The sequence below is a fragment of the Solea solea genome, chromosome 17 (genome assembly GCF_958295425.1).
Source record: "Solea solea chromosome 17, fSolSol10.1, whole genome shotgun sequence".
Taxonomy (NCBI): Eukaryota; Metazoa; Chordata; class Actinopteri; order Pleuronectiformes; family Soleidae; genus Solea; species Solea solea.
The window spans coordinates 7,892,409-7,904,775 of record NC_081150.1 but is presented as its reverse complement, the minus strand read 5'-3'; the positions used below and the strand labels follow the sequence as shown (position 1 = coordinate 7,904,775).

Below are 12,367 nucleotides of genomic sequence, written 5' to 3'. Positions count from 1 at the left end.
TGTACTCAATTCTATTGTAAATCGCTTTGGATAAAAGCGTCTGCTAAATGACATGTAATGTAATATTAAAAGACATGGAAAATTCAGTTGTATTTGCTCCTTCAGAACTACACCCAGGAACACTCAGGAGTAGAAAACCAAAAATACTTTTATCAAAACACAATATTAGCAACAGGTCAAATAAAAAACATTTATCATTAAATATATAGAAAAGAAATGTGCTTGGTATGAATTATCTGAAGCAATATAATATGGTGCACATATATATATATATATATAGAGAGAGAGAGAGAGAGAGAGAGATAAATAATATAAGGGAAATAAAATAGAAAATAATGATTCACAACAGAGTGAATATAATTTAAAACAAACATCAGTGCAACATGAGACCCAGTGCAAACTGTCAGAAAGCAGATAACAAAAGTGCAATATAAAAACTACAACCTGTCAAAACAGAGACCTACAATTGTCTGTGCACTATGGAGATGTGTGGGATGAGTCTATCACTGAACATGCTTCTGTGTTGGACTAGCAACACCTCCCACCCATCCAGGGTGTTAGATGGCTCTTGATGAGCCACACACACTGTAAGACTGGCTGTAGTAACACACTCAAATTCTACAACACTGTGACAACAACAGTATGTATTGCTGTTGTTGTTATTATTATACATTGACCACTTTCTAAACCCACATAACACAACAGTTTTACACTATAAAATGGATGGTACCACCCATCAACATAACCCAATTCAGTCAAAGTGTATGATCACTGTACCATACTGTACAAATACTGCTCAGTAATAAAGAGCCCATTGAGCCCTGTTTATTCTTACAGATAATATCTGTAAGATGTCAGGTCTTTACACAAGTATGTCCTACTGAAAAAGCAGGGTTATTTATTGTGTACAAGTATTTGTGTTGTACTTCCCATTTCTCAGTGTATATTTTGTCACATTTGTTATAAATTATTAAAGGACGACAGAATGAAGCTTGTTAACATGAACCTTTATTTATCCCACCATTTTTAAGAACAGTATCAATTTTCAGATATTTACAATTAATGTGAGAACACACAAAAACATTGGAAAGCCAATAAATACAAAAAAAACCTATGACTTAACTTTAAACTTATGATAAAAAACCTGACAACTTAAAAAATAGATCTGAATGGAATGAATCTGAAATGCATAATACACAGCTAGATACAGTGAAGTTGGGCAAAAAGAGGTTGAGTGGGGGGGTTAAGTTTAACTTCATTTAAATGTACACTACTACTGCATGCCAGCAGGCAATAGAAAGAGGCCTAATCCACCTCCTCCATCCTAGAGGTGTCATCATCATCACCTTCAAGAGGGGGCATGTCTTCACTGGGAGCAGGTGTGGCTTCATCCGGCGTCATATCATCTTCATCAATACCTGGAGAAGAGGTAACGAGTAAGGATTAGGAGACATGCAGTGTATGATTTGTTAACAACCGTAAGCCAATTGCAAAACATTTAAAACTATGCAACAGACACTAACCAAGACCCAGCTTGATCATTCTGTAGATGCGATTTGAGTGGGTCTGAGGGTCATCCAGACTGAATCCTGAGGAGAGCAGGGCGGTCTCGAAGAGCAGGATGACCAGATCCTTTACAGACTTGTCATTCTTATCAGCCTCTGCCTTCTGCCTTAGGGTCTCCACAATGGGGTGGTCAGGGTTGATCTCAAGGTGCTTTTTAGCTGCCATGTAGCCCATGGTGGAGTTATCTCTCAGGGCCTGGGCCTTCATGATTCTCTCCATGTTGGCCGTCCAACCGTAGGTGCTGGTTACGATGCAGCATGGGGAAGAGACCAGGCGGTTGGAGACAGTGACCTGTGTGGAAGTAGAGAATTAATATCTCAAATGCACAATTACGGTTATACCTGCTTAAACTCCTTTATGCATCTGCTCACCTTCTCAACCTTCTTCTCCAAGATGTCTTTCATGATCTTGCACAGGTTCTCAAACTGAGACTTTTTCTCCTCCTGTTTCTTCTTCTCGTCCTCATCCTCTGGCAGCTCCAGACCTTCTTTGGTCACTGAAACCAGGTTTTTGCCCTCAAATTCCTTCAGCTGCTGAACACAGTACTCATCAATTGGCTCGATCATGTAAATGACCTCCAGGCCGGCTTTGCGCAAACGCTCCACAAAGGCAGAGTTGGCCACTTGGTCTTTGGTTTCACCTGCGATACAAAACATTGACATTTTATAATTCATGTAATATCACAGTAACTCTCTTCACTTGATTTTAAAATGCTTCTTTACATTTATACTGTTTATATAGATGAAATGCATCCTCACCTGTGATATAATAGATGTGTTTTTGGTTATCTTTCATACGTGTGACATAGTCCTTCAGAGAAACCATCTCATCTCCAGAGGATGAGGTGTAGTAGCACAGCAGTTCAGACAGTTTTTTCCTGTTCTGCGAGTCCTCATGGATACCAAGCTAAGAAAAGGGAGAAAACATTCAACTGTCAGCAACATTATCTGGTGGTATTACTTAATTTTGATAACAATTACATCAACTCTTAAATATAAGTGTGTTTGATGAGTTCAAATATGTAAAAACTAGGCCCATGAGGCTTGACTATGGACAACTAGAATGTCTGCATTTAAACAGAAGATGGCTGTAAGCAGCTCTACATAAGGCTTTTCAAAGGGACAATGGCCACCTTTCACACCTGGCATAAAAATGTGTTTTTTGTGATTGGATTGCAATTGGATAGTGCCTGACTACTTGCAAGTACAGGTGTGAATACACCTGAGGACGAACATGTGGTGAAGTGCTATCCAATCGCTATCTGATAAGGTATAAAGGGGACCAATATGGCCAGAGTGATCACATTAACACAGTACCAAACCAATCCAAACCACCAGGGTTTAACTCAAGGTGGCTGCCAATAGTTTTTAAGGAACAAGATAACAACGTGCAGAGGACACTGACCTTGATGTTCTTGGAGAACTGCTCATAGTATTTTTTGTAGTTGTCCTTGTCCTCAGCAAGCTCCGTGAAAAGTTCCAGACACTTCTTGACCAGGTTCTTGCGGATGACCTTCAAGATCTTGCTCTGCTGCAGCATCTCTCTGGAGATGTTCAGGGGCAGATCTTCTGAGTCTACCACACCCTTGATGAAATCTAATGGGATGTATAAAACAACCTGGTCAATAAATTCACATAACAAATGACTTTTCTTTTATATTACAATATAATTATTGATATATAAACAAATGGGGAAGCTATTAAATTCCACGTGTGGGCTGATACTCACTGAGGTACTCAGGGATGAGCTCATCACAGTTGTCCATGATGAAGACCCTGCGCACGTAAAGCTTAATGTTGTTCTTTTTCTTCTTGTTCTCAAAGAGGTCAAAGGGAGCACGCCGAGGCACAAAGAGCAAGGCACGGAATTCCAGCTGACCCTCGACTGAAAAGTGCTATGGAGAAAAAAAAAATGTAATTCTGGTCATTTTTCTAAATTTGGTTATATTACTATGACAACACAACTCAAACATTTAAAAGAAAAATCATCAGTGACGGCTACCTTGACAGCCAAATGGTCCTCCCAGTCATTGGTCAGACTCTTGTAGAATTCTCCATACTCCTCATTAGTGATGTCATCTGGGTTACGGGTCCACAGAGGCTTGGTTTTATTCAGCTCCTCCTGGTCAATGTACTTCTCCTTGATCTTCTTTTTCTTCCTCTTTTTGTCAGAACATTTGTCGTGGTCATGCTCATCATCTGACCCAACATCCTCAATCTCGGGCTTGTCCTCGTCCTTCTCTTCTTCATCCTTGTCTTTCTCTTTCTCTTTCTCTTCCTCCTCTGCCTCATCGTCACTCACCTCCTTGTCACGCTCCTTCTCCACCTGATGAACATACACTCATTAGCCAAAGGTTGACAACTGACCATTTGCAACCTTTTAAAATAATCATCACTGTGATATAATTTAGACTTCTATTGGATGTACATCTGAAAGCAGATTTACACTTTTGGAAAATGTGTGAATACGATAGCAATTTATTAGTCAATTAAAAGGAGTACATACAAAGAGTGTGATGGGGTAGCCAATGAACTGTGAGTGCTTCTTCACTATCTCTTTGATTCTTCGCTCCTCCAGGTATTCTGTCTGGTCTTCCTTCAGGTGCAGGATCACCATGGTGCCACGACCCAATGGCTCAGCTGCATGGGGATAAGAGACGTTTTTATCCTTTTGCTACTGTATATGAATTAAAGGTTCAATAACTTCCAAAACCAGGACAGTTCCGGTGAATTACTTACCGTTGTCTACTTTGACTGTGAATGAGCCACCAGCAGAGGATTCCCATGCGTACTGCTCGTCATCATTGTGCTTGGTGATGACTGTCACCTTATCAGCCACCAGGTAGGCAGAGTAAAAACCAACACCAAACTGACCGATCATGGAGATGTCAGCTCCAGCCTGCAGAGCCTCCATGAAAGCCTTGGTGCCGGATTTTGCAATTGTGCCCAGATTATTAATCAGGTCAGCCTTGGTCATGCCGATACCTGTATCAATCAGGGTCAGGGTGCGTTCTGCCTTGTTGGGAATCACTTCAATTTTGAGGTCTTTGCCAGAGTCCAGTTTCGAGGGGTCAGTGAGACTCTCATAGCGGATTTTGTCCAGGGCCTAGAGGGAAAAAATGTCAACATATTAGACAGAAATTCTACACCTTTTCAATTGTTTAGTACTTGGTATTTATCAGCATTATCTTATATGGTCACATAATATAATATTACTTCCCATAAAACAAGCCCCATTTACATGTTTTGCACAACCTTCAAGGAATCATCATCTTTAGACTTGTTTTTTTTACTAACTTACATCTGAGGAGTTGGAGATAAGCTCCCTGAGGAAGATCTCTTTATTTGAATAAAAGGTGTTGATGATCAGGGACATCAGCTGAGCAATCTCAGCCTGGAATGCAAAGGTCTCTGGCTCCTCCTCCATCGGTTGGTCATGTGCCTCAGGCATCTAAAGAGGAGACAAATATGCATTTTATAATATGCATAGATTATATATTTATATTTATTTTATAATATGCATAGATTATATATTTATTTATACATACAAAAAAATAAATTTAACAGGCCTTTTTTGTGATAGGTAGTCTGTGTTAGGGCTGAAACTACAGATTATTTTCATAATCAAATAATCATTTTATTATATTTTCTATTGTATTTTTTGGTCCATACAATGACAGAACATGAATTCCAGAACTTGAAAATGACAACATATTGAAATGTTTTGTATTTCCCTAGTTACTGTGTGGATTTTCTAAATGTGCTCTATAAATAAAGTGGATTGGATTAGTTAGTATAGGCAGACAAGACACCACAAACCAATTATCAAATTGGTTGGTGATTCATTTAATATTCAATGAATCATTGCAGCTGCACCACAGTGGGTCACTACACAGTCAGAACCATAAGGTACTGTCATATCATCAAGTACACCTTACAATATTTTATTAAAAAAAAAAAAAAAAAAAAAACAACAATCCCAATAACTGCCTCAGTGCTAAATCAGCGCCTCTGTTAGAGTACAAGTATTTCTTACACGGCCCTGAGGTTACACAATGTAGATCTGTTCATACTGTTGACTAACTAGTTGACACTACTAGGTTATTAGATGTAAGCATGTTTAGCTCACACATAGACAGATGGTGTGACAGACTGCTCATGTCTGCTCACTGTTCCATCTCACTATAATCCATCTCTAGGAAAATGGACTTGAGCCACCTACTTCAGTCTTTATCCAAGTCATTTATTATTTGAACAATTGCAAAAGCATTAAATATATGTGTATATATACACACACACACCCACACATGAGGATGGTAATGAGTATGTTGTATTGACACAATTTCAAGATTTTGATTGGTTTATATTAAAATTGTACAACTGAGACCTTAGTGGTAAATTAATGGATATATGTTCAAACATCTGTATTAATAAGAACAGCAATCCTCCTGTTTTTGGTATGGCTGTTAATGAAAGCGTTGCACGTGGCTAGAATGACATATTATCATCAGTTGAAAACACGCCACCTGTCGGTTTCCTGAGCGAAGTGCAAGTTTCTAGAAAGTACCAAGCAGGAACTCCAGCAATGTCCACGAGAAATCTTAAAAAAAACCTCCTCCTCTTAAACATCTAAGAAGGAACTGTGAAATGGTTTCTTAAATTATCTTAGACTGAATCACTGTGGAGACTCACAATGGCATGGGGGGCATGGACCTTTTCTATATTACAGATTAATTACATCAGGAAATCTGATTAGGCTTCACTTAGTTGAGCGCCTACTTACAATAACTCCTGTCTGTCAAGTGCATCACGAATGCACGATGTGGTCCATGTAGCAAGGACAGTACAGTTACGAAGATAATGCTGGGAAACTATTAGTTTAATTTGAGTGACATCGATTTTCCTTGGAAACGTCTCTTGATTCTGCCATTAAACATGATGTGAACCTGTGACATGATGTGAAATGATAGGCCTGTGGTTATTGTTGTCATCTTAATTTCAATATTAAATCGTGCACATTCCTTATGTTATTATGTTATAAAACATCAAGGCTTTCCGGCTAAATGACATATATATAACAATTAAGCTAACAGAAATGTTAAAGTGAAGTGATGTTATTATCATTTGGCATTTCCACTGTAAATTATAAACGTATATATTTGATTTACTTACCGTGGTCCTTCGGTGTTGCAGCGAAAACTTCGGCAACAAACGCGTGGGGTTCGTCTCTGAGTCGGAGGAAAATCAGTTGTCAAAGTGGAAGAAGCGCTGCTTTTATATGAAGTCTCCCCCTGAGCAATAGAGAATTACTAACTTGAGCTTCCAGAACCATCTGGAATCTTCCTCGCTAAAACTCGGCGGTGGCTTCCGATTGGCCCACAGTGCTGTCAATCACGACGTGTGCACGCCTCCTTTGCTTCTTATTGGCTGAGGACGTCGGATTAGAGGAGGGAACTAACCCTGCACTGTGGAGCCGGTTGTATGCAAACTAGAATGAGGTGTGTGTCCCGAAAATTCCAGAACTGAACATAATAACCATGACGGACAGGTTTTATGAGAGTGCATTACAAATATCTGCACTATCTATTATTAATTATCTGTTAAACCTTAACTTATAGAACATTACATTACATTAGTTTATTGTAAGAATATGCCTTTATTCTCAGACGAACCCTCAGTCCACTTGTTGTAGAACCAGGCTTGGAAATATGCATTTGGAGGGGGACAAGTTAATTCAACAATTAGAAATGTACGTATCTCTTCCTTTTACTCCTTTGTAAAAAAAGGTGAGAATAGGAACAAACAAAGCCATGAATTACAGCATGCAATAGACTCAGTCAGACTACAAATCTATTTCTGAATGAATTTTATTACAAATCAGAATCTATTTCATATAAAATGTAACAGTTACAAAAAGAGGCATAAGTCAAATTCCCAATGACTTTGTATTACTCTTAATTGTTGTCAGTAGTATCATATGTGAAGTTGAAATAATGTAGATTAATCTACACTGTGGTCTGAATTAAGTTAACCTGTATTGTCCTGTTATTACAGTTTAAGAAATTGAGTTTTGTGAAAATGAAATGGCTGTTTGAAAAGGCAATATATATTACAACAATAAAAAAAAATTAAGAAGTACACTGGGTCTTTTTAGTCAACTTCCTCCATTCTTGATGTGTCATCATCACCTTCCAGGACTGGCATGTCTTCATCAGCAGGCTGAATGAGGTCTTCAACAGCGGAATCATCATCATCAATTCCTGAAAATGGTAATTTATTAGCAAACAGACACTTTTAATAATAAGAAGAATTCCTCTTTGGTCTGTGGTGTCAAAAGCCACAAAGAAAAACTTACCAAGACCAAGCTTGATCATTCTGTAGATGCGGTTGGCGTGTGTCTGTGGGTCTTCCAGTGTGAATCCTGAGGACAACAGAGCGGTCTCAAACAGGAGGATGACCAGGTCCTTAACAGCCTTATCGTTCTTGTCGGCCTCTGCCTTCTCCCTCAAGGTCTCAACGATTGGATGCATGGGGTTGATTTCAAGATGTTTCTTAGCTGTCATGTAGCCCATGGTGGAGTTATCTCTCAGGGCCTGAGACTTCATGATTCTCTCCATGTTGGCCGTCCAACCATAGATGCTAGTAACAATGCAGCAGGGGGAAGAGACCAGGCGGTTGGAGACAGTGACCTGTGTGGAGGTAAATAATTAATAGCATCATCCCTTGTCCCAACTGCACAACTAAACACAAAAAATGTTGTCACTGGGCAATCAGTGATAAAACAGTGATTAAAAATTACTCTGTCATCTCCATTACCTTTTCAATCTTCTTGTCAAGGATGTCCTTCATGATCTTGCAAAGGTTCTCAAACTTATTTTTGAGCTCCTCCTGTTCCTTCTTCTCATCCTCATCCTCTGGCAGCTCCAGACCTTCTTTGGTTACTGAGACCAGGTTCTTGCCATCATACTCCTTCAGCTGCTGGACACAGTACTCATCAATGGGCTCGATCATGTAAATGACTTCCAGGCCGGCTTTGCGGAGGCGCTCCACAAAGGCAGAGTTGGCGACCTGATCTTTGGTCTCACCTGTAAAATGTGATTCAGATCAATCAAATCCATGTGTTTATCATTAAATCACAAGTGCACGGAAGTACCAGAAAGAATGAAAACCGAGAGTAGCTCACCTGTGATGTAGTAGATGTGTTTCTGGTTTTCCTTCATGCGTGAAACATAGTCCTTCATGGAAATCATTTCATCTCCAGAGGCTGAGGTGTAGTAGCGCAGCATGTCAGATAGTTTCTTTCTGTTTTGTGAATCCTCGTGGATGCCAAGCTTAAATATGACACAGAACATTACTTATAATGAAAATCAGCTGATGAAGTTTAAATACTTATTCTAAAGAATTATGGTTAAAGAAGCTGATTGAGAAGATGGGTAAAATTACCTTGATGTTCTTGGAGAACTGCTCATAGAACTTTTTGTAGTTGTCCTTGTCCTCAGAAAGCTCAATGAAAAGTTCCATGCACTTCTTGACCAGGTTCTTGCGGATGACCTTCAGGATCTTGCTCTGCTGCAGCATCTCCCTGGAGATGTTCAGGGGCAGATCCTCTGAGTCCACCACACCCTTGATGAAATCTGATTTAAGAAGATAAAATCGGTTTAGTTATACAAAACCAGACAAAATCAATTTCTCAAAGGTAAAAAAATCTAATGAATGAACATCAATTATTAGAGCTTGAATGCACAGTTTGGTGTAATTTATAGTATATTTATCATATTGTCACATTAGTAATATGTTACTTACTGAGGTACTCTGGAATCAGCTCCTCACAGTTGTCCATGATAAAGACCCTACGCACATAAAGCTTGATGTTGTTTCTCTTTTTCTTATTTTCAAAGAGGTCAAATGCAGCTCTTCTGGGAACAAATAGCAAGGCACGGAACTCCAGCTGACCCTCCACCGAGAAATGCTGCATGTCAAGATAGAGATATAATTTATTAGCTTAAAGGTATAATATCTGATTATAACAAAGCATTAAAGTTGTTGTGTGGTATACCTTGACAGCCAGGTGGTCCTCCCAGTCATTGGTGAGACTCTTGTAGAATTCTCCATATTCTTCATTGGTGATGTCATCAGGGTTGCGAGTCCAGATAGGCTTGGTCTTGTTCAGCTCCTGTGCATCAATATACTTCTCCTTGACCTTCTTCTTCCTCTTGTTCTTGCCGTCCTTTGAGTCCTCATCCTCATCAGAACCAACATCCTCAATCTTTGGTTTGTCCTTGTCCTCAGCAGCCTCTTTCTCAACTTCCTCCTCCTTTTCTCCCTCTTCAAGGTCCACCTCTTTCTCCCTTGTCTTCTCCACCTTTAATGTATAAAAAAGGAGGACATTTATGAATTCAGGGTCGCTGTCACTGTTTATAAAAATGGTTATTAGTGTGGTCTTTGTTTGATTCTCATGGGCTCATAAGAACTTACATAAAGAGTAATCGGGTAGCCAATGAACTGTGAGTGCTTCTTCACAACTTCTTTAACACGCTTCTCCTCACAGTATTCTGTCTGATCCTCCTTGAGGTGAAGGATGACTTTTGTGCCTCTGCCAATAGACTCTCCTAAAATTAGCAATAAAATCAATGATGAGAACAATCAGTCAAACTGCATTTGCAATTTATTAAAATGGAGTAAGATTCTGGAGTGAAGTAAAACTTACCAGTATCAGGTTTGACTGTGAATGAACCTCCAGCTGCAGACTCCCAAATGTACTGCTCATCATCGTTGTGCTTGGTGATGACTGTCACCTTCTCAGCCACCAGGTAGGCAGAGTAGAAACCAACACCAAACTGACCAATCATGGAGATGTCGGCTCCAGCCTGCAGAGCCTCCATGAAAGCCTTGGTGCCAGATTTGGCGATTGTGCCCAGGTTGTTGATCAGGTCAGCCTTGGTCATGCCAATACCAGTGTCCATCAGGGTCAGTGTGCGAGCGTGCAGGTCAGGCCTGATTTCAATCTTCAGCTCCTTGCAGGATTCAAGTCTGCTGGGGTCTGTCAAGCTCTCGTATCTAATTTTGTCCAAGGCCTGGCCAGAAGAGATATAGGTGTGTTAAAAAACATGTAAGTGTATGTAAGTGTTACAAATGTTGACAGAATGTTGATTTTACTTACATCTGAGGAGTTGGAAATTAGCTCTCTAAGGAAGATCTCTTTGTTTGAGTAGAATGTGTTGATGATAAGAGACATAAGCTGAGCAATCTCAGCCTGGAAGGCAAAGGTCTCCAATTCTTCCTCCATGACGTGTCCAGCGCTCTCAGGCATCTAAATGAAAGCACATACACTATGCTTAGTAACTTATTGATTCATTATAATACCTCTCATAGTTGAACAGCTATTTTGCTCTAAAATTCTAATTTATTAATGTGTTATCTTGGAAATAGTTTGCTACTATATCTGAATTCTCTTGCCCCCTCATGTTGCTGACAGCCTTGTGGCTTAAAGTGGGGTGAGCTATTGCTAACGCCAGACGAACACATGTTCCTTCTGTCAATCAAAGATGCCATTTGGTAATATGGGTGGAGCTCTGATGCTTTTCCCAACCCCCAAGGTTTTTAACATGTGCCACCTTCATGTTAAAGGAATGAATGGTTTCTACTAAAAAAGATAAAGGAAACAGCATTTTTGATCCAGAGAGCAGTGAGGATCTTTTATTTATTTAAGCTGGTATATTTCTGTAGCAACGAACTCTACTGCCGTTACTCCATTTCCTTAGTAACACATGACTTGGGGTTAATTATCGTAATAAATGATCGACCAGTTTGCTCCCATCGCATTAAAATTTTTTTCAACTGCACCAAGATTCAAATGTGCTGCATTTACTCCTTGTGCCAACTTTTTTTCTTCTTGCCCAATCGCCATTGCTCTCACTCTCAGGGTCACCCTGCTTGCCATGTGCTCCTTGCATATTATAGACTCACTAAGATAGTGATAGGCTACTATTTAACACTATTGCCTGATTTGTGTATTAAGTGTAATTGAATTAATTTGATCTCTTGTGTAACAATTTGAGCAAAGAATATTGTGTCTCTGACTATGTTCCAACCAGTTAACCAACAATTTACTGTTCATGTTGTCCATTCAGTTAACATTTTAAGAGTTTTGCAAAAAAGAAAGAAAGAAACACTGTTATGTGATTTTTAGTAATTCCAGTCTTACCTTGAGTTTATGTCCTGTGACTTTTAGTTGATAGTTGTCAAATATCAAATCGCTGAGCTTGTCTTCTCTTAGTGTAGAGGTCCAAGCACGTGCTTCGCTGCGCCTGTAGGTAGTAAGTCTTTCTGGTGTGTTCCAGTGAGTATCGTTAACTCTATGCAGACCTCATGACATGCTGGTGTCTTTTTATACTTCAGGGGTGGTTTCTCGAAGCACCCATTCTGAAGCTTCTAGAAGATACGTTCACAACAGTAGGAGAGGGGGTTGGAGGTTAGGGAAACGCCGGGAACGGGGGTGGTGATTGAGACACTGGAGGCCTAAAGTCTGTGTGTCCTTATAGGGGCACGGAGTCACAAGGAGTGCCTGTCACTCACAGCAAGAGCTTTCCTGATAGCTTGTCTAGCTGTTAGGCCCCATACCCCCCTGCAAGCATCACAGCTGTGCATTGCCTTTGCCATCAGCTGCTGTTGTAGTGCTGGACAAGCACATACACACCATAGGCTCCTTTCTTTTTTTGGCATGTAAAGGTGGAGTAAATCTAGAAGGTTTCGATGTGCAACTCAGAGAAGCAGAGTCACAATTGGCCCTCATAATGTGAGGG

The 12,367-nt window shown here is 39.9% G+C and overlaps 2 protein-coding genes across 2 annotated transcripts; both read right to left on the bottom strand.

The window, feature by feature from the left end:
- Positions 1–986: 986 nt before the first annotated feature.
- hsp90aa1.2 (heat shock protein 90, alpha (cytosolic), class A member 1, tandem duplicate 2) lies at positions 987–6,893 on the bottom strand. The gene is made up of 11 exons (XM_058613960.1): positions 6,738–6,893; positions 4,867–5,016; positions 4,305–4,671; positions 4,072–4,205; positions 3,568–3,891; positions 3,295–3,460; positions 2,971–3,161; positions 2,325–2,472; positions 1,938–2,206; positions 1,524–1,857; positions 987–1,418 (listed from the first exon to the last, which is right to left on the bottom strand). The coding sequence occupies exons 2-11, from the start codon at positions 5,014–5,016 to the stop codon at positions 1,306–1,308; spliced, it is 2,196 nt and encodes a 731-aa protein (XP_058469943.1). The 5' UTR covers positions 6,738–6,893; the 3' UTR covers positions 987–1,305.
- A 523-nt stretch (positions 6,894–7,416) lies between these two features.
- On the bottom strand, positions 7,417–12,047 carry hsp90aa1.1 (heat shock protein 90, alpha (cytosolic), class A member 1, tandem duplicate 1). Its single transcript, XM_058613958.1, has 11 exons — positions 11,770–12,047; positions 10,726–10,875; positions 10,273–10,639; positions 10,041–10,174; positions 9,622–9,927; positions 9,369–9,534; positions 9,009–9,199; positions 8,749–8,896; positions 8,382–8,650; positions 7,921–8,254; positions 7,417–7,825 (listed from the first exon to the last, which is right to left on the bottom strand). The coding sequence occupies exons 2-11, from the start codon at positions 10,873–10,875 to the stop codon at positions 7,716–7,718; spliced, it is 2,175 nt and encodes a 724-aa protein (XP_058469941.1). The 5' UTR covers positions 11,770–12,047; the 3' UTR covers positions 7,417–7,715.
- Between the last annotated feature and the right edge of the window lie 320 nt (positions 12,048–12,367).

Bases quoted from the DNA above. Each gene is read 5' to 3' on its own strand.
- hsp90aa1.2 (XM_058613960.1), bottom strand. From the start codon at position 5,016: ATGCCTGAGGCACATGACCAACCGATGGAGGAGGAGCCAGAGACCTTT. The intron at 3,892-4,071 runs GTATGTACTCCT...TATGTTCATCAG, and splicing joins GCTACCCCATCACACTCTTT to GTGGAGAAGGAGCGTGACAA. The intron at 3,461-3,567 runs GTAGCCGTCACT...TTTTCTCCATAG, and splicing joins AGGACCATTTGGCTGTCAAG to CACTTTTCAGTCGAGGGTCA.
- hsp90aa1.1 (XM_058613958.1), bottom strand. From the start codon at position 10,875: ATGCCTGAGAGCGCTGGACACGTCATGGAGGAAGAATTGGAGACCTTT. The intron at 10,175-10,272 runs GTAAGTTTTACT...TGCTAATTTTAG, and splicing joins CACAGTCAAACCTGATACTG to GAGAGTCTATTGGCAGAGGC. The intron at 9,200-9,368 runs GTAAGTAACATA...TTCTTAAATCAG, and splicing joins GCTGATTCCAGAGTACCTCA to ATTTCATCAAGGGTGTGGTG.